At 41.6% G+C, this 21,930-nt stretch overlaps 1 protein-coding gene and 1 long non-coding RNA gene across 7 annotated transcripts in view; one reads left to right on the top strand and one right to left on the bottom strand.

Moving 5' to 3' along the window:
• Positions 1-7,501, top strand: part of PGM2L1 (phosphoglucomutase 2 like 1) — a 99,670-nt gene extending 92,169 nt beyond the window's left edge. For all 4 annotated transcript variants that reach the window (XM_078058546.1, XM_036119531.2, XM_036119534.2 and 1 more), the window contains one exon: positions 1,329-7,501. In XM_078058546.1, the coding sequence (XP_077914672.1) occupies positions 1,329-1,431 (103 nt within the window). In that variant the 3' untranslated portion in view covers positions 1,432-7,501. The remainder of the gene's footprint in view (positions 1-1,328) is intronic.
• LOC144379448 (uncharacterized) lies at positions 1,615-21,848 on the bottom strand. 3 transcript variants are annotated; one of them, XR_013442468.1, is made up of 4 exons: positions 21,685-21,848; positions 5,506-5,692; positions 2,046-2,142; positions 1,615-1,690 (listed from the first exon to the last, which is right to left on the bottom strand). It is a non-coding gene; the product is annotated as an uncharacterized LOC144379448 (long non-coding RNA). The 3 variants fall into 3 exon arrangements; XR_013442469.1 differs by lacking the exon at positions 5,506-5,692; XR_013442470.1 differs by lacking the exons at positions 5,506-5,692; positions 21,685-21,848 and adding an exon at positions 21,391-21,675.
• Between the last annotated feature and the right edge of the window lie 82 nt (positions 21,849-21,930).

The raw sequence follows: 21,930 nt of genomic DNA, 5'->3' as shown, positions 1-21,930 counted from the left end.
GTTTTTGTGTGCATGTTTTCATTTCACTTGGGTCTATATGTAGGTGGAGAATTGCTGGGTCACATGGTAGTTCTATGTTTAACTTTCGGAGGAACTGCCAGACTATTTTCCAAAGCAGCTGGACCATTTGGGAATTGAATTTTAAAATTTTAGTGAATTTTTATTACTGGGAAGGTTTTGTGAGCTTTAACTATTATATGATGAACATAAAGAAATGATCAACAAATAATTTCTTTATTTCTTATATCTATTGTGATTTGACTTAATCTGCCCAATTTATTTCCTTTTAAGAGTATGAATTGCCACTAAATTGACTTTAATAAACATATTCAAAGGCTATTTAAACTTATTAAAAGTAGTACCTTCTATAATGTCACTGATCAGTATATTTTGGGGAAAGAGATTTTTTAGAATTGCCTTCCGAGTCCAAGGTACATTATTTTGTATGTCCCTAAATCTTTGCATTTAAGAGTAGATTTTATTCCCTTTGGGGGCAAAAAAAGACATCCTGAAGTCATTCAGAGTAGAGTTTAAAGGAAACCAAATTGGGTAATGCTATATTTGATTAAAAATAAAGGATGATTATTAAGGTAATAACAAATGACCATGAAGGCAGTTGAAAAGAGGCTTTCCTAGAAATGTTTTGGGCAACAGCAGTGATGCCTTGAAGCACATACGTGTAAATGTCCATTTATTTTTTAAGCATCTTATTTTTTTAGTCCCATCACCCCTCTGTATCTGAGTCATGCCATATCATCCCATAATATCTATGGGTGTTCTTCAAAGTATTTCAGGAAGCCATTTTAGCATAATACCTGGTATTGGTGTTCTGGACCATTAAATTGCCTGGCCCAGGAGAAAAATCTGTAGATACACCAAAACTCATCCATGTATCGTGTACCAAGGAACTCCCTTTAATGCAGTTCAACTTCAGTTTGTGATCATGGTGTTTTCTTTTTTTTTTTTTTTTTTTTTTTTATTTATTTATTCATGAGAGTCAGAGAGAGAGAGAGAGAGAGGCAGAGGCAGAGGGAGAAGCAGGCTCCCCGCCTAGCAGGGAGCCCGATGCGGGACTCGATCCCGGGACCCCGGGATCATGACCTGAGCCGAAGGCAGACGCTTAACCATCTGAGCCACCCAGGCGCCCGATCATGGTGTTTTCTTGTGTGTGATTTTTCCCCCCCTTTGGTCTTGTTTTGTTTTAACTGAGTGAACTTCTTTTTGGTTTACAAAGTGTTTAATCGTCCCCTTTTAAAATTATAACAATTTAAACAAAATTTTAAGTGATGAAAATCAAGACTTTCGAAACTCTTCATCTTTCTCTTCAGCGACACTGCCTTCCTAGAAGAGGAATTGAGGAAACTCATTGAAGCTTTGATTGAGAATTTTCTTGAGCCCAGTAAAAATGGACTGATCTGGCGTTCTGTTTAGTGCACACCAGTACGCCATGACTTTGCACCGGCACATAGAACAGAACAACCCGGAACTCCATGTGTTGAAGTCATGTTAGCGTTCTCTATCTCATCTGGCCAAGTATCTTTGTACTTTGATTTTCTTTCCTTTGGTGGGCTGACGCAACAAACTGTATAAATTCAAAATGAAATGGTCTTGAGAGAAAGGATTCAAATTTTTTCATAATCTTGAACAAATGTCATTGCATTGAAAGTATTCTCGTAACACGTTGTTCTTCCTTTAACAGAAAAAAAAAACCCAATATATAAGTGAGTTTTCTTATTGAAGTGTGATTAAGCTTAGTTCCATATTGTAATTGTGTATAGCACGGTTTTTTTAAAAGGCAGATAAATGTTATATAGTTATAGAGTTAGTTAAGGAAATTAGTCTATAAAATTGACAAGAAAATGGCATTGCTGCCAGCATAGTGTGAGAAAGTGTCATTATTACGTCATAGGTATTAACTTACAAAGTAGAGTATTTGAAATCGGGTATTAGCATTTCTAGCTTAGAACAGATGTTACCATATGTGGTTTCAGGTGCTCTTGGTGCAGTGTAAATTTATTGTATGTATTTAAAATTCTGACGTTTACCAAACGTGAAACAATAGTGGCCATGCTCCTAGTGGCTTCGTTCTTGTCACATTTCTTGGTGCCTTCTCAGGGTATGGTGTGAATTAAAACAGTGTTCCTGCATGGAATATAATTTAGTCAGTTAATTTTCAGACAGTTATTTCAGACCAAACTACGTAGGTGCTTCCCCTCTATATCAGATCAATTTGCCCCTTTAAAAATCTTATGAATGTAAATAAAAATCCTAATAAAATCAGACTCAATGTAACTGTGCTTAAGGATCTTCTTGTAAGAATTAATGTCAATAATACAGCCTTCAGGTAAAGAAAAAATCTGAACTGAGAAAGGAGCTCTGAATTTATTTAAAAATCTGACTTTGGAATTACATTTTTATAAGTAGATTTATTCCTTTATCAGATGAAGTAATGCTAATTTTACTAAGAAATAAAATATCCAGATTTTAGGTGTTATCTAACACTAAAACTACAGATGTTTTAAAACTAAAGTCCAGTTTATTCTAATATCCTGCTGGCTACTGTAGAATTTCTGATCCCAAGAGTATTTCTCTTTCAATGTGGAAAAAAATTTTGCATATTTTTTTCAAGTAGGCTCCATGCCCAGCGTAGAGCCCAATGTGGGGCTTAAACTCATGACCCTGAGATCAAGACCTGAACTGAGACCAAGAGTTGGAGGCTTAACTGACTGAGCCACTCAGGTGCCCCTCAGTGTGGAAAAAAATTTTGGAAGGTCACTTTTGGTTGATTCTCCAGTCTTCTAAAAAAGTCTTACTAGAGAAGTACTAATTTAATTTAATTTAATGTTATTTTATTTTCTTAAAGTGTATCCTGTCCTATACAACTCACAGAATACTTAAACACATGTGGTATAGTTAAGAGGTAACAATAACAAGACCTTGGGTGTAATTGTACTAAACAAATTGCTAATGGGACATAACTGGCATTAGAGTGTTTATTTCCTAAATAATAATAATAATATAACATTCAAACTGATTAGACTATTTAGTAAATAATGATATGGTTTGTTGCAGCTCTATCAGCTAACATTTGGTTGAACCCATATAGTGCAAATATAATTTTCAAATTATTGTATTGCCACTATAGTTAATTTATTACTTCCTTTCCTATAGCTAGATCTCATGTGACTGTAGATAATAGACAGCTAGCTAAGTGTAGAGCACTATACTTCTGAATGACTTCGTTTTCAAAGGCTTTGTACTGAAGAAGAAATGTGCAGACTTTTTTGTTTTATTTGCTTTTAGGAATGTAGAATGTAATTTAGGAGATAGCCTATATTCTACCAACTAGTATGAACAATGCTATATATATGAAAAATATGTATATTTGGCTTAGTATCTGTGTTTCAGTGACCGAAGAACAAAGTGGAGCTAAAATGATATGCTAACCCATTCATAATCACTAAAGCCATGTCATGATTGTCATTCTATTATAAAGAGAACAGTTTTGAGTGCTTTAATATAATACAACATTTAATATAATATGTCATCTTAATCAAGGTGAAAAGTTATTAAAGCTTAGATTCTTATCTCAAAAATGTAAAAATCCAAGGTTAAAATCAACAAAATGTTACAAATGTTCCTGATGTGTATAGATTAAGGGAATTATTTGATTCTAGCCAAGCTCTCAAGTCTATATTAGCGTGATATTGAACATGAACTTGACATAGTGGTGTACAGTTGCCTATCAGGGTAAATTCAGTAACCCAAGCCGACCAGGAAAGACGAGAGTGCTGGGCTGTAGGTCTCAGCCTTGGGCTCTACATTGTTTAGCTTTTTCTTTATGAACAATATCATGAAAATGAATCCATTCTCACTGAGTGTGTAGATTAAAACGGGGCTTTTCTAGAGTTTTGGGGAAAAGGAATGAACTAGTGGGCAAGATCAAAGCATACACTGAAGATAAACAGTAGAAATAAAGAAACAATAAGAAGGGTCAATAAGATGGCACAGGAAATGCTTCTTGTGAAGGGCGAACTTACCTCTCTAAAAGTAGGGAATAAACTGGCTGTGGGCAAGTTGTTTACCCATGTGTATTTGTTATAATGATGAGCAGATAGATAGTGAAACTTTGGTTTTCCTTTATTAGCAACCACTAAAAAGAGACCAAGTTTTAGGAGGTGAGAAAAAGTACCCCTCTTACTGATTCAATTCCTGCTAGGAGCTGGGGAGGAGAGGACATAGCAGAAATAAAAAGGAATACAACAGAGATTGTGAGAGAAAGTTCAAAGAATTCAGATCATTTAACGCTGGAGGGGAGAAAGCTATTGAGATAATTTAGTAAGTCTTAAGTTATTAGTTGAATCTTTTATTAAAGGACTCAAAGTAAGAAGTAATATGACAAACTGTTCTCTATCTTCAGTGAGGACAGAAAAAAGAGAATAAGGACCTTTTCAAAAAAACTAAATGACAGATTTAAATATTAAGGGATATACTAAATGTCTTTTAAAGGTTTCTTCCGAAATTTTTTTTAAAACTCAGGTTGGAACAATGATGATGTCATAGAGAGCACTGAAAGTAACATTTGAGTTTCGCTCCCTATCTAGAAGAATTTAGCTCACAAGAGAGTTTTTGTATATGTTGAGTAGTAGATGCATGAGTGCAGTCTTTATTCACTGCACAGAGACCTGCTTAGATATTATTTTTAGTTTAACCTGGCAAATTAAGTGAGACTTGAACACCATCTTGTTCATCTTGAAGAATGTATAGCATTATAGGATATTTGAGGGTTTTGTTTTTTGCATGTAGTAACTTCAGCAGACAGAGAGGTTCTAAGAGATTGGATACTTTAGGAATATCCTTATATAGAAAATAGGCCTCCTGTCTCTTTAGGAGGTTGCTTCTGGAGTGATGCAACAGAGATATTAGCTGGAGTTTAATGGAGACATTGTTCTATGAACTGCTGCTACTGGTATTTCTTTCCAGTGTTTTCCACTGATGTTTGTGATGCTTGAAAAATCCAAATTTTGCTTGGATAAATTTATTTTATGCCTTTTCCTCTCTACCTCCCTCCTTCCCTAGGTGCCCTCCTACATTTTGTTACTGTGAAAAGCTATCGCTCTATTACCTCACTGATAAGAAATCTTAACTGTATTCATTCAGAATGCTTTAAACTGATGCATAAACTATGTTTGGATTTTTTTTGACTTTTGATTATTTTGTCATTATTGTGAGAATATTTAAGACATTGTAAGAAGTAATTTTAAATCTATTTCATAGCCTTTTTGGGTCCGTCTGGATACTACTATATGCTCATTTATTATGGCCTTTTATAATTCACTTGTTTTTCTGAGATTGCTCTAGAAATTGATGAGGAAAGAGTCCTACCAATCAAAATGGATGGTCAATTGATCTCACATTTTATTTCAGGTGTCCTTGTACTTGGGGCATCCAAAGCACAAAATCTGAAGAAATCTTTTTTCACATTTGTCCCCCAGAACATCTTACCATAAGCCATAAGAAGTCCAGGTGGAAAGAAGAGAACCTTTCATTGCAGGACTTGACACGGCATGACTTTCTTTAGTTCCAGTTGAAAAAACCAAATTAGGTTTTACCATTGGTTACTTTAAAATATTAACCATACTGTTACGTTCATTAAACCATCTTTTCTCTTTGTTATTTCAAGACTATATACCTTAAGAAGAGGACATACAAGAATGAGTAAAGTGACCAAGATAAGGGCACATGGCATGCTAAAGTTTGCTTTTCAAATTTTTTTTTTTTTTAAAGATTTTATTTATTTGACAGAGACACAGCGAGAGAGGGAACACAAGCAGGGAGAGTGGGAGAGGGAGAAGCAGGCTTCCCGCCGAGCAGGGAGCCCGATGTGGGACTCGATCCCAGGACTCTGGGATCATGACCTGAGCCGAAGGCAGACGCTTAACGTCTGAGCCACCCAGGCGCCCCGCTTCTCAAATTTTTCCACCAGCATAACCCTAAAGCAGAGGAACATGATGAATATGTGGGAGAAGGGACCCAACCCAAACTCAGAAGCAGTCTACTGCTCATGAAATTTCGTGTTCTGTCATTAAAATGTAAGCTGAATTTTGCATTCCCCATGATAAAACTGTTTCGATGTAAAAATGATTCCTTCAGTCCTCCCAGAAGCCGGTGCTGCTGGAAAGGAGCACTGTGTTGATCATAGGGCCTCTCGATGGTCTCCCCCTCCCCTCCTCAATTGCTGCATCTGCCTGGTGGTACACACACCGACCTTAACGTGAGAAATAGAAACATAGAACATATCTAACCTGTTCCCTGCATTTTAAAAGCTGAACTTTGAAAGTATTACTGCCAAATTAAACTGACCTGAAACAGTTATGTTATCACCGAACCTCATTGTCAGAGGTGTTGGCCGGTTTGTGTTCATTAATTCATTGGCCTTCCTTGACTGAGATGGAGCATCTGACTATCAGCTCCCTGAGAGCAGAGATCATGTTCTATTATTTTTCATATCCTCCCACCCCCCCAAGTATAGTACCTATTACAGAATGCTTAGTTGGTGATAAAAGGAATTAGGGGATTGTATTTTAAAGCAGCTAATAGTTTAAGAACCAATCAAAAATGTTAATTTGGGGCGCCTCGGTGGCTCAGTCGTTAAGCGTCTGCCTTCGGCTCAGGTCATGATCCCGGGGTCCTGGGATCGAGCCCCACATTGGGCTCCCAGCTTAGCGGGAAGCCTGCTTCTCCCTCTGCCTCTCCCCCTGCTTGTGTTCCCTCTCTCGCTGTGTCTCTCTGTCAAATAAATACATAAAATCTTAAAAAAAAAAAAAAAAAAAAGTTAATTTTCTGGTTCAGTTTTTTTAAACAATTCTCATTACTGAAATTTATAACAAATCATCTTCATTAAGCACGCACACCCTTAAATACTCAGTTTCTTTTGAGAGAGCAGAGCATATTTCCTATTTGGAAAATTATATATAATGCCTAGTATTTTACACTCAAAGCAAGGTGTTGGCCAAGTAGGCCAAGAAAGTATCTATGTAGACTTAATATCGCTGGGTATAGGTGCCAGTTTGAGCCTCCTAGTGCTACCTTCCAAGTGAGTCACAACTAACTTGATACGATTTGATATATTTTTGTCCACTGTTAGGATTCATCATATATCTCACAAGAGGCACTCAAGCAAGAGTCTGCATCTGTGTATATTGTCAGGCCTTCTTGTTTTAGGCTAAAATAAACTTTGTATACGTCACTGAACATGCCAGATAAAATATATGCAGTTAAGAATGAATTATTTTTCTGACTGTGTAGCAGTAGATCAAAAATGTGCTCTTGTTTTACCAGTTTTTTGTCAACATTTCTCATTTTTTTTTTCTGATGAAAATGCCAGGGTGTATCATAAGTACTGCCTGTGAGAATTTGCACTTGAAGTGTTTGTGTGTGAATTTCTTGTGCTTTTAGCCAAATGAAGTGTTATCAGTAATAAACAGCCTCTTTATAGGCATGAGTTTCTGTGTAATTTTTATTATCTTAATTACTGTGTGGTTCATAAAGTTTGCTATCCAAGTAGAACATGTTTTTGAAATATATGCATGGTATACCTAGAATCTGCTTTGAGCCTAAATGAATATTCTAGCTTATTATTTGGTAAATATGTATTGATTCATTCGTCAGAAGTCCCAGAAGAAGGGGCACCTGGGTGGCTCAGTCGGTTAGGTATCTGCCTTTGGCTCAGGTCATGATCCCAGGGTCCTGGGATTGAGTCCCACATCGGGCTCTGCTCTGCAGAGAGTCTGCCCCTCCTTCTCCCTCTGCCCCTCCCCCCTGTTCATGCTCTCTCTCTTGCTCACTCCCTCAAATAAAAAATAAAAAAAAGAAGTCCCAGAATATTAATATTAAAGTCCTTTCCATCTTATTTTTGCCTTTCACTCCTTCAGTTGACTTAATTTGACTTAATTTGTCTACCCATGTTAGCTAACATAATAAATATATATATTATAATAAAAATCTGTTATTCCCCATCCTTCCTCCCTGTCCTCCCTAAACTAGCACTTCCTCATTTCTGTTAGTAATGTGACCATTCTCTTATCTTTATTTTCCTCTCTAGTTCTAAGGTTCTAATCATTACATAGCCCAGTCTTGCATGCAGTTTGCTTTAAATCAAGTCTTTGACCTTTATCCTTGTGCTTCATTATTTCATTTTATCAATATTTATTGACTTGGAAATATGTTGGTACCAAGGGCACTCTAGAAGGCTAAAAAGTAGGAAAAAGACACAGCAACCATGTTATTGCTGGAACAGTCTGTTCAGGACACTGTTCCCACTACCCCCACTCCACCAGATCACATTTATCTATTCCATATGTCTTTGGATTCAAAGCATTAGAGAGAAGGCCCAGCTGGCTAGACTTTTGTCACAAGCCTTCCTCCTAGCTGAAACCAGAAACTAATATAGGAAGGATTTGACCCCCCCCCCCCATCCCAGCTTCCCTCTGAATGGTAGTAGGAGGCAGGCCACTACAATTACCCTTCAATCAAGACACAGTGGGAGAGTGGGGCGCCTGGGTGGCTTAGTCAGTTAAGCGTCCGACTCTTGATTTCAGCTCAGGTCATGATCTCAGGGTTGTGAGACGGAGTCTGGCATCGGGCTCTGCGCTAGGCATGGAACCTGCTTGAGATTCTCTCTCTCCCTCTCCCTCTGCCCCTCCCCCCTTAAAAAATAAATAAAATAAAAATAAAAATAAAAAAAACACAGTGGGAGAGAGTTAATTGACCAATTGGAAATTATGGGGAAGGCAAAGGAAGAGGGAGGACATCTTAAGCACAGAACACAGCATGAGCGTGCCGAGAACTCTAAGTGGTTTGGTATTGCTATATTGAATAGGGGTGTGAGTGGAGAGGGCCCTGTGTGCTCTGCCGTGGAGCTTGGACTTCAATCAGCAGGTGAGAGTACAGAAAGGCATAAGCAGAAGGTCTCTGAAGCGGTGGTGGGGGTGGGGAGTTGGTATGAGAAAACCCACCCTTGGAAAGAACCTTAAAGGTCATCTTATCCAACTCTCATCAGTTCCCATAATCTGATTACCAAATGGGGATATCTCTTTTAACCTCTCCCGTGACAGTTTGCCAAGACAAGTTGTACCCTTTTAAAGAAAGGCCAGTAGCGAGTTCTTTCTTGTATTCAGCTGAAATCAGCCTCCGGCAGCTTCTACACTTTGGTTGTACTTGGAAGCTCAATCTTATTCAAAACCTCATTTCCTTTTCACTCAAAGTCCTTTCCCCTCAGTCTAAATATGCACAATTCAGCGACTGTTCCTTGTATGGCCATCCTCTTACTTTCCTGATCACCACCTGGACAGTTCAAAGAGCTGGATCCAGCATTAATAGACTAGAAATGGTGGTGCCAGCCCAGAGTAGTAAAAGGCGGATTTCCCCCTCATATGGGAGCAGCACAGCAGACATGGCAGGGAGGGGGGCTCTCCCTGTGGCGCTTAACGCCTCTTCACTTCGCAAACAACTCCTCCCCTAACCCTCAACTCAAGCATCATGGCTTCCAAAGAGCCTTTCCTGCCTGTTTCCCACCCCCCCACCCCCACCCCCCACCTGCCACCAGCCAAGCCGGGCAGGGGCCCTGCTCCATACTGCCGCAGCTCCCTTTGCTGTCCTCTGTGCTGGCACATCCCACACCATGACTAAACGATCTGCTTGTGTACTGGACTCTCCCAGTCAACCAGTCAATTGTGAGCTCCCGGAGGGCTGGAACTGACTGACTCAAGGCAGGACCCCCAGTGCCCAGAACGGAGCCAAGCAGAGAATGAGCGCTCAAAAAAAAAAAGTTCAGCTGAAGTGAACCGAATCGGAATTTGAGCTGAGTTTTCAAAGGCAAGTAGGCTGTGAATAAGCAAAGGGGAGGAGGCACACATCGTAGATGAGTGCATTCCACTCAAGGCAAAGAAATAAGTGAGTGAAGACTGGGAAGCCCTTGAGATTTGCTAGAGGGCTTCCAGCCAGATTTTGGCTGCAGCAAAGTCATAAACCGAAGGAAAAAAATCAACCTGAGGCTAAATAAGGCAAGCTGGCGTGGGGGAGGGTTAGGAGAGATGTATTCCCTTGTGGGCAGGGAGCAAGGGCAGAAAAAAAACAGCAACTGGATCAGTTTTTTCCAGTTGTTCGCCAGTCCCACGACTGACGAACCATGTCCCACGAGACAGACTCCTCACGTCTGCTCGGCAAGGAACCCAAATTCAATACAAGCATTTCTCTTTACAATTAGGGAAGCTTGAAGGTCAGGCCAGGGATCCACTGGAGTCCACAGAGTGGATTTCTACAGAACCTAAGTTGTCTTACTCCCACTCTGCTGCTTTTGCCCCCATGCCCTGAGGATGGCTTTCAATAAATCTTACTTAGTCTTCAGTCAGAAAGGGCCCTTCTTACCTCTATTCAGATGAAAACTAAGGTCCAAAGAGAAGTGGATCCCCTGAGTCACAGAGCTGGTCAGTGGCAAATCTGGGACTAATACTTAGGTCTCCTGACTGGTTCCAACTATCGTTCTGAGAGTGTACAATGAGACAGAGGCAGGATAATCTCAACAGACATTCCCATTCAAGAACGAGAAGCGTGAAAGGTCCATAGTCTTCCTTAAACAGAGCAATTCTGACTCTAGCTAGACAAACGCTGTCCGGGCCTCTAGCCTGGAAGAAGGAATCTTCCTTGCTCCGGCCTGGGTTCTACTCCCTGGGAGTGGCTCCCTAGTCCATGGATCTCTGCGCCTCTTGGCTCTGCCGTCTGGACCATCCTTCCTTGTCCATCTCCTTCCTTAGCTACTACTAAAGCGGTGGCGCATGCTGGAGCTGACTAGCAGTGTGAAATATTTCTCAGTCCCTTTCAGTTCAGGCTGTTGGTATTTTCCCATGTACAACTCATTTAAAAATTTTGTGGGGGGACGCCTGGGCGGCTCAGTTGGTTTAGTGTCCAACCCTTGATTTCGGCTCAGGTCATGATCTCAGGGTCGTAGATCAAGCCCCATGTCCGGCTCCACGCTGGGTGTGGAGCCTGCTTAAGATTCTCACTTTCCCTCTGCCCCTCCCCTGACCCTCTCTCTCTCTCTCTCTCTCCCTCTCATAAATAAATAAATAAATAAATAAATAAATAAATAAAACTAAGAATTTTGTGGATTTTCTATGTATCTGATTATGGTTGACTCTGTACTCCAAATGACATACTCACAATTGTTTTTGAGACCTCTCCCTCAATTTTATCACGCTATTTTGGATTAGGCTTCTGTGGATATTGCTCTTAGGATTCCAAGAAGTCTTTTTGTCTAGGAATCTACGAGACATCACTAATTCTTTCAAAGGGCTTTATAAAGTGTGTTATGGCTACACCTTTGGTATGATCTACATCTCTGGGCTATATTCCTGTAATAACCCTATGCTGGCTAGAGAGCCTCAAGATGAAAAAAGTTTTATTTTTTTTACCTACTAAGTCCTGCACCTCTCTGTTCTCTCTAAATTCTTTTTGCCAGTTCTTTCTTTAGCTCGTACCTCTCTTCCTGTTATGAGGTTACACAGCTAGGAACACCCAACTGACACTTTCAACACTCTGCCTAGAGATCTCCTTAGCCAAACAAGAACTTTCTGAGTATTTTCCCCCCCTTCTTCCAAGTTACCATAGGCAACACTTTGGCCAATTGTTTTTGCCATTATAAAACACAGATTGCCATTTTTCCAGCCTCCAGTAACAATTTCCTCACCATTTTTCCAGACTTCACTGTTTGCTTGCCATTTTTCCAATCTCCACCCATCCCTGATCCCAAAGCCAAAGCCTAGAATTTGGGGTTTTGTTAAAGGTAAGCATTTCACTTGTAGACACCAGTTTCTGTCAACTTTTGCTGTAAAACAAACTACCCCCAAACTTAGTGGCTGAAGACAACTATTACACCTCTTAGAGTTATGCAGTTTGGCAATTTGGACCGAGGTCAGCTGTCTGGCTCTTCTGGTCATAGTGGGGTTCACGTATCAGATGGAGGTCTGCTGCCAAGTTGATTGGGTGCTGGTTAGTTTAGGGTGGCCTCAGCGGGTTGGCCGAGCTCTGCCTCATGTGGCTTCCATATTCCAGCAGGCTAGCCCAGGCTTCTTCCCATGGGTGCCTGGGAAGGGCTCCAAAAGGGAGGGCCAAAGCAGGCAGGCCTCTTGAGGCCTAGGCTCAGAACTGGCACACTGTCCCTTCTGTTGCATTTTATTGACTAAAGAAAGTAATAAGGCCTTCGCAGATGCAAGGGGAGGGGAAATAAGACTCCGCTTCTCAAGAAGGGAAATGCAGAGGTGCCTGGGTGGCTCAGTCGTTAAGTGTCTGTCTTTGGCTCAGGTCATGATCCCAGGGTCCTGGGATCGAGCCCCACATCGGGCCCCACATCGAGCCCCACATCAGGCTCCCTGCTCGGCAGGAAGTCTGCTTCTCCCTCTCCCACTCCCCCGCGTGTGTTCCCTCTCTCGCTGTGTCTCTCTCTGTCAAATAAATAAATAAAATCTTAAAAAGAAAAAAAAAAAAGAAGGGAAATGCAAAGTCACTCAGTAAGGGTGTGGATACAGGGCGGAATGAGGATCATGGCTATTTATAGCTATACCTTACCGCCTCAGAAGCAAGCCTCATCGTGAATTTGGTGTGCATACTTCCCTTCCATATCTTTATGTGAACACAAAAATACATTGTTTTCCTGTCAGTTTTATGTGTTTTTAAATGAATGACTTCATATATACTAAAGAATTTGTGTAATGGAAATGTAAGATTTATAAGGAATAAGACTTTTGTAAGAGAGAAATAGAATTTTGACAATACATTTTAATCTCCCTGTGTATCCTTCCTAACCAAACATTCCTTTCTCATCTGGACTATGCAGTAACTTCCTAGCTGACCTTTTCTACCTCTGGTCTTGCTTCCTCCAATCGGTTCAACCCACTGTAGTCACAATAATCTTTTTTTTTTTTTTTAAGATTTTGTTTATTTGAGAGAGACAGAGCATGAGCAGGGGGGAGGGGCAGAGGGAGAGGGAGAAGCAGACTCCCCGCTGAGCAGGGAGCTCCATGCGGGGCTCAATCCCAGGACCATGGGATCATGACCTGAGCTGAAGGCAGACGCTTAATGACTGAGCCACCCAGGTGCCCCCACAATGATCTTTAAAAAACAAAAATCTCGGCGCCAGCAAATGCGTGATAAGGGTGGTGGATTTGAGTTTGCTTCTAAGTTCCACCAGGGGGCACTATGGGAATGCCTCAGGTTTCTCCTAAAAAATCAATGTTAACTTCCTTGGAAAGACCCTATCCACTTTGAAGGAAATGTAATTTTCAATAGTGGTGCTCGTTTGATTTTGTTTGCTTTGTTTTGTTTTGTTTTGTTTTAATAAGCTCCTTATTCAGTCCACTTGAAAGATGGGCACCTGGGTGGCTCGGTTGGTTAAGCGACTGCCTTCGGCTCAGGTCACGATCCTGGAGTCCTGGGATGCAGTCCCGGGATCGAGTCCCGGGATCGAGTCCCGCATCGGGCTCCCTGCTCATCGGGGAGTCTGCTTCTCCCTCTGACCCTCCCCCTCTCATGCTCTCTCTCAAATGGATAAATAAAATCTTAAAAAAAAAAAAAAAAAGAGCCGTATCTCAGCCATCAGTGAGTTTGAAGGACTGAAGTAACCCCTATTGGTGTCCACTTTATATCTATAATGGAATCATCACAAGAGCTTTCAAAAACATGATTCAATTTATCTTCCACATCAACTGTTGGGAGCCAGAAAAGGGATTGTTGTTATTATTTCCATCTTAAAGATGATAACTCTAAGGGTCAAGAGGTGAAGTAATTTCTCCAAGGAATTACAGTTTTAGGTATCTAAGCAGGGACTTGACTCTGTCTTCCAAATTCAAATGTATTTATTCACTAAAACTATATTGAGTTCCAGGCTGTGTAAAAGATGATAGAAATACAAAGACATGCCCTCCAAATGTCTTAGAAGCAAAGATTGTCAAAGCTAGAGAGAATTTGGGAAATCACCTAATGAAGTGTTCTCAACTCAGACATAGATAAGAATCTCCTCAAGAGTCTGTTAAAAATGCGGATTCCTGGACTTTGTACCCTCCCCCCCACCAGCACACACAAACATTTTGATTCAACAAGTCTGGGTGGGAACTGGAAATGAAATTTTCCATAAGAACATCCCTTCTTCCCCCCATGATTCTAATGCAGATGAACTGTGGACTACACTTTGAGAAACATCAACCCATTGGTTTAATCCTTTCATAATATAGAGGAGAAAACTGAGGAGAAGTGAGTAGAAGTAGTCCCCCAGAAACTCTCCTTGGATGCAGTAAGGGAGGCTGACCCAGGAACTGATAATGAGCAGCTTGAAGTAATGATGTAACTAAAGAACGCCCAGCCAAGAACTGGACACCCTGGGTTAAATTTCAGGCTTTACCATCTTGCTAATGAATCACTTAACCTCAGTGAACTATGATTTTCTCAATTGTAAAATGTGGGATAGCAATATCTACTCCATTGACTTACTGTGAGGAAAAATGGAGATAAATAGTAAAAGGGTTTGGCAGAGGACTGGCCCACAGAGGACCCTTGATAAAGAGATGGATTGATGGGATTGTTTTGAATGCTCTTTCTACTCCATTTATTCTATTTCTTTAACTGAATAACTACTATTGGCAGGCATTCTGCTAGGCAGTCCTGCCTACATGAAGCTTGTGATCTAGTAGAGCAGATAGCCATTAATTATAGAAATAAGAAATCACTGTTGGAATAAATGCTACCAAAGGAAAATGCAAAGTGTGTTTTGAATCATATGGGGATTCAAACCTAATCTTCAGACAAATAAAATGTCCTGAGGAAATGACTCAAAGGTTGAGTAGGAATTAGTCAGAAATTACACACGGATCAGGGAAGAGGTTGGCAGGAGCGGGAGATGAAAAGGCCAAAGACCAGAGTGGCTGGTGTGGAGTGGGCAGGGGAGAGGGGCATGGCATGAAACTGAGGATGATTACTATTTCTGGAAAAGACTTTCTTTTATCGTGCCTTGATATTTATGTGAAAATTTTGATCTGTTCCTTGACCCTTTTATTTCCACTTCAATTTTCTTTCCACTTTTGCACTATAAAGCCTAATAACTAGTAACATTTCCTCAAAGCTGATATTGAAGTCCCACCATATCTGCAGGGGATACTTTCCAAGCCCCCCCAGGAAATGCCTGAAACTGCAAATAGGACTGAACCCCATATATATTACGTTTTCTCCTATACATGTGTACCTATGATAACATTTAATTTATAAATTAGGCACAGTAAGAGATTAACAATAATAATAAGATAACAATATAATAATAACTAATAAAAGTTATGTGAATGTGGTCTCTCTCTCTCTCTCAAAATATTGTACTGTGCTCGCCCTTCTCGTGATGATGTGAGATGATAAATGCCTATGTGAGGAGATGAAGTGAGGTGAGGGCGTCAGCCTGTGACGTAGCGTTAGGCTACTGTTCATCTGACAGCGCGTCAGAAGGAGGATCATCTGCTTCTGGACCACCATTGAATACCTCAAATGAATGAAACCGCAGAAAGTAAAACTGAATAAGGGGGACTACTGCATATATCTTTCAGTTTTTGACATGCAGAAATAGGGATTGTCTATGAATACAGGTTTAAAAATAAAAAAACACTTTGCTAAATACCAAGCAGGAACATACATTGAGCTCTTACAAATTTAGCTGTGCTTGGATACTTTCCAAGTATCCAAGAGAATAGATACTTTTCTCTTGTCACATAGTTATTTGAACTGCTAATACAATTTAGTTAGATTTTCTTTTGCATTTAGTTAAACTTGGAAACTTGTATTACTTAGAGTGACTTTAAAATTCCTCTTTGGTGCAGAATTAAAATAAAATATTATCATGGAGGAAACTCTAGTTATGGGAAGATGAAATGGACACATTCTACCCTGTCTCACCCACTGAATGCAGCTATGCAACCCGGACAGAATGCATGGAAATGGCATTTGAGAACTGGGAAAAGTAAATGACAGCAGGTAAATTTAGGAAGAAGACCAGAATTTGAGGCAACACGGAGCTGGCTTTAAGTTTCCACTTTTCAATCCTCAGTAGCCCCAAACCCAGAATTGGGACCCTGGGTGAGGACTGGGAGAACTACAGGAGAAGCCCACACACTCTGGCTCAAGAAGGGAACAGAACTCCTCACACTCAGGGGCACCTGGGTGGCTCAGTTGGTTAAGCGTCTGCCTCTGGCTCAGGTCCTGATCCCAGGGTTCTGGGATCAAGTCCTGCATTGGCAGGAAGCCTGCTTCCCCCTCTCCTACACCCCTTGCTTATGTTCCCTCTCTTGCTGTGTCTCTCTCTCAAATAAGTAAATAAAATCTTAAAAAAAAAAAAAAAAGAACTCCTCACACTCAGAGGGGGGATATCTCATGTTTCCCTTTTGTTTTCTCTTTCCCGTACCCCATATTTCTCCTCCCGCAATCTCACAGTAGTAGCCCCAATGGTAGTGATGGTAGTGAGGTTCCTATGGCTGTCTAAAACTGAGTTCTTTTATGTATTACATGTACATACATTGGGACCATCTCAAATAATGCTGTAAATTTTGCTTTCAGCATCCCCAACAGGGTGGGGAAACCCCCACTGATTTTTTTCTCTCTGTGTCCTCCTGCCACTTGGCCCCAGACATATGTAGTCATGAGAAGCACACAGCAGAGTGGAGTTGTTTGAAGCCCAGGTCTCTGGCCAGAGAACCAAAAAGGGAAGTCTCAGGGGACTGGAAACTATCAGAGAGATTGCAGAGAGGGAAAAGCTCAAGAGATCCACCCCATAATTTCTGGACTCACCTCTTAGCTCTGCATGCATAGATCTGACACTAAACTGCATGCCATAGACCTAACTCCTGAGGTGTGGGATAGACCACTGTCCAGATGCAAAAGTGGCGCACAACTGGGACAGATCTGAATGGCACTGCAAAAACTCTGAAAACTGAACTGACATTGAAACCATGGCCCCAGAAGGCAGATTAGAACTTGTTGCCTGAATCCAACTGAGTTAATAAATGCTAACAAAAAAATATCAATATTTTCTATAAGACTTAAATAAGATCTAGACACTTATATATTCAAAATATCTAGTATTTAATCCAAAATTACTCTGCATATGAAGAACCAGGAAAATCTCAAGTATGAGAAAAGGCAATCAACAGACATCCAGGAAGAGATAACAAAAATGTTGAAAATTGTTGAGGACTCATAAAATGCTCCAAGAAGTAAGGATGAACACTCCTTTTTTTTAAAAAAGACTTTATTTATTTATTTGACAGAGAGAGAGAGAGCACAAGCAGGGGGAGTGGCAGGCAGAGGGAGAGGGAGAAGCAGGTTCCCCGCTGAGCAGTGAACACAATGTGGGACTCAATCCCAGGACCCTGGGATCATGACCTGAGTGGAAGACAGATGCTCAATCCACTGAGCCACCCAGGTGCCCCAAGGATGAACACTCTTGAAAAGAATGTAAAGGTAGAAAGTATCAACAAAGAAATAGAAAATATAGGGGCGCCTGGGTGGCTCAGTCGTTAAGCATCTGCCTTCAGATGCTTACATTTCTGGAGTTCAGAATTGTAAATTTCTGCTCCGCGGGAAGCCTGCTTCTCCCTCTCCCACTCCCCCTGCTTGTCCTCCCTCTCTCACTGTGTCTCTCTGTCAAATAAATAAATAAAATCTTAAAAAAAAAAAAGAAATAGAAAATATAAAGAAGGACCCAATGGAAATGTTAAATAAAAAAACTCATTGACGGACTCAATAGAATAGAGATGACAGCCAAGAATCAGTGAACTTGAAGACAGATCCATAGTAATTATCTAATCTGAACAACAGAGAAAAAATGTTTAAAAAAATGAACAGAGCCTGAGGACTTATGAGGTAGTATGTAATTCATGTCATCAAAATTCCAGAAGAGTTTGTAAAAGAAGTATTTGAAGAAATAATATACGAACATTTCCCAAATTTGACAAAAGACGTAAGCCTACAGATCCAAGAAGTTCAATGAACCCTAAACAATGACCGAGTGAGGTGAGGGAATAAAGGCCCAGCCATTCAGGCCTGACGCGAGACAGCTCTGACATGAGACAGCTCTGACATGAGAAACCAGCTGCAGCCCTCCTGCCACTTTGATCAAAGCTTGGTCAGGCCTCTTTGACTTCTTCCTCTGCCCTTCCCTCCTTCCTGTCCCCTTCACAGATTTGATCTGTAATAAATCTCCTGCACCCCAAACTCTATCTCAGTGTCTGCTTCTGGAATACCCAATCTGTAACATCAAAGCAGACAACAGAAGTATAGAGCAGAGACCTGAACCCAGATAGTGTAGATCCAGAGTCCCTGTCCTCAGTGGCAACCAGAGGCAGATTTGCCATGAAGCTTAAGCTTCAATGCCCCTAATTTGTGTAAACCCTTTCTGAGGTCCTCAGGATTGGGAAGATGGGTGAGCCTAGCAATGTTGCTATATGAATTTGCAAAATTTGCCCCAAAAAGCTGTTTTAACCACAATTGGTTATGTTATCTCTTTCCACTCTTCCTCTCAGCTACACTTTCCCTCCTAACACATCTCCTGATGGAGAGAATGTAGAAATGGCTGTGGACCCTTGTTTGCAACTGAGTAGTCATCTCAGCCTGCTTTCTGCTCACAGAAGTTTGGGGGTTATAGTAGGCAGAATAAAGTCCCCCTAAAGATGCCCATGCCCTAGTTCCCCAAACCTGAGACTTTGGGGGTGTGATTGAGTTAAGGATCTTGACATGGGGAGATTATCCTGGACTAATCTTGGTGAGACTGGTATAATCACAAAGGTCCTTAAAAAGAGTCAGAGAAGGAGATGTGACAGTAGAAGCAAAGTCAAATAGAAATTTAAACATGTTACGTTGCTGGTTTTGAGGATGAAGGAAGGGGCTACGAATCAAGAAATGCAGGCAGCTCATAGAAACTGGAAAAAGCAAGGAATAGATTCTCCTCCAGAGCCTCCAGAAGAAACAGCCCTGCTGACGCCCTTGATTTCAGCCCAGTGAAACCCATGTCAGACTTCTGAACTCCAGAAATGTAAGATAATAAATTTGAGTTGTTCCAAGTCACTAAGTTTGTGGTTATTTGTGACAGCAGCAATAGGAAACTGATACAGGGGTCTGAAGGCATCTTTTTTCTTTCTTTCCTTCTTTCCTTCCTTCCCTCCCTCCCTCCTTCCTTCCCTCCCTCCCTCCTTCTTTCCCTCTCTCCATCCCTCCCTCTTTCCTTCCTTCCTTCCCTCCCTCCTTCCTTCCTTCTTCCCTCCCTCCCTCCTCCCTCCCTCTCTCCTTCCTTCCTTCCTTTCCTCCTTCCCTCCCTCCTTCCTTCCTTCTTTTTTTTTTGTATTCTCTTTGTCTTTAACCCAAACTGGCAGTGCTTCTTCTGATAAAATTATCTTAAAGCTTTTTTTAAAAGTGTATGTATGTATGTAATCTCTATATCCAACATGGAGCTCGAACTCACAACCCTGAGATCAGGAGTCACATGCTCCACTGATGGAACCAGCCAAGTGCCCCTCATCTTAAAACTTTTGTTGATTTCCTATAAATCTTAGTGGAATTCACTCCTTTAGACAAAAGCCACATCTATTATTTCTTTCTGGGCCCTTCTCTAATCTGGGTTGAGAGTCAGGATGCTGTGGTACAACAGTGTTAAGATTCTTAGAAGCATTTTTGCCTAGTTGAAATAGTTTACTTTATGGAGTCTTAAGACTCTTTGAGGCTCTCTTGTTTACCAGAGAGCCTCTAAAAGAAATGCCCTTAAGATTCTTTGAAGCTTCATAATTCTGCCTGGAGACTTCTTTAGCCAGATTCACAACGTAATTATTAGAATGTCTTCTATTTTCACATTCCCTGCAGGACAAGGTTCATTAACTGTTCTTCCAGTTTGGAACGGCATTCAGGTGCCCTTTTCTTCAGCCTACAACAATGTTTTCCCTCCTGTCCTTCAAGCCCTCATCAACAGTCTCCTGGCGGCCCTTCCAGATTTTGCTTAACAATCTTTGTGAGGGCCTTCAAGACTTTGCCAAAGCTAATAACACATGGTTTAAATTAAGCTCCGTCTTTATTCCCTCACCTCACTCAGTGACTGTATGCAGGCTGCCCAAGGACGTTTTGAAATGGCCTCAGGTAAGGTGGCTCTCTGCTGCAGGACAGATCCTAAGGAGCTGACTGCTGGAGACTCTTCTGACTGCACCCCCTCCCCGCCCCCGGAGCCACGTAGCAAGTCCTTCCACCAAGGGGGCTCCGGGTGGTGCATCTCTGTGTCTTCCATGAGCAGTACTATGCTGGAGCTGGCTCTGATCAGCTCATTAGAGCTAATTGTTAGCTCTTTACTGTGTTCAGTGATATCTAAGTACCTTGACATTGCCATTGTGGGAGAATTTACACCATAGAAATCAGCAAATGTCACAAATCAGGACTCTTCTTTTCCTGGAGAGCAAATTTACCAGCATACCTCTGAATGTAGTCTATGCATAAATAACGTTGAGTGCATTATTTAGCCTCTCTGTGCCTCAGTCTTCTTATTTGTAAAATGGGACTAATAATACTATGTATGCCATAGAGTCAATATGAGAATTAAATGAGCTAATACATATAAAATGCTTGGACAGTGCCTAGCCACAGGAAGCACTCAGTAAGTATTAACTATTATTTTTACTGTTGCTGTTATTACTGTTATTGCCACCTTAAACTTTCATTGGATTTTCATAGAAGATAGGCTAGATTTTTTAGTATGTCATTCAATGATAATATCATCTGACAGTTCCAACCACAGTTCCATTATTTCTGGAACTCAAACTATTTTTCCATCTCCAGACCTTGGTATACGTAGGTAACTTCTGCCAGGTAAGCCCATCCCTTCCCTGCCTATCATCTTCCAGACCATTTCTTTTCATCCTTTTGGACCTGCACACATTGCCTCCTCTGGGAAGCCCTCCCCACCACCTCTGCCAGGCATGGACTCCCTCCTCAGTGTTGCCATTGCTCAATGCACAACCCTCCCTTTTCCTGATAGCACTTTACTGTGGTAACTTGTTTACATCTGTTTTTCCTTGTGAGCCCGGGGTTGGATGTGCTATTTCTCCGTGTCCTCACACAGTGATAGAGGTGCTAAATATTTGTTGAATGAATGAATGAACATTGCCTGGGAAGGTGGGGAAAAGGATAAGTAGCCTAGTAGGATAATAATAATATTTTTGCTTAAGTGGCCATAGGTATGTGGTATAGAGCAATGACCTAGGACCCCAGTTTTAGGTTTGATAGGTCCTAGATTTGTCATGCAGCGACCCTAATCACCTTCGCCCTCTTTACCTTCGGTCAGAATTCTGCCTTTCATGATGGCTCAGATGTCAAGTCTTCTATGAAGTGTTTCCTTCCCTCTACTCCTCCCCAACTCTCCACGCTCATCGTCATTAGCAACCACATCATTTACTCTCCTGGATTTCCCCATCAGAATCCAGTCGTGTTTCTGTATTTCCACCCCCGATCCAGAGGGGTGAGTGTTCGGGGGATGGCGTTGTTCAGCCGTAGACCAGTGAATTCGTCCTCCCACACCCGCGCCTCTGCTTCCCCGAGCGTGAACCGGGCACCGCGGAAACACCTTACCAGGGCTGCGCTTTGGTGGAGGGCGGGCGGACCCTGAGGGCGCAGGCAGCCCCCACGCCGGTGGAGGAGCTAGGGGGCAGGCGAGGGGGAGAAGGAGAGCGCCCCGAGGCTTCAGAGCAAAGAGGGAGGGGGTGCCGAGGCGGGGCGGCCGGGCAGGCCAGCGGCCGGGCGGGGCGGGGCGGAGCGGGGCGGAGCGGCGGGGCGGGGCGGGGCGGGGCGGAGCGGCGGGCAGGCCAGCGGCCGGGC

Source organism: Halichoerus grypus, chromosome 11, assembly GCF_964656455.1.
Source record: "Halichoerus grypus chromosome 11, mHalGry1.hap1.1, whole genome shotgun sequence".
Taxonomy (NCBI): Eukaryota; Metazoa; Chordata; class Mammalia; order Carnivora; family Phocidae; genus Halichoerus; species Halichoerus grypus.
This window is presented reverse-complemented; position numbering and strand designations above follow the sequence as displayed.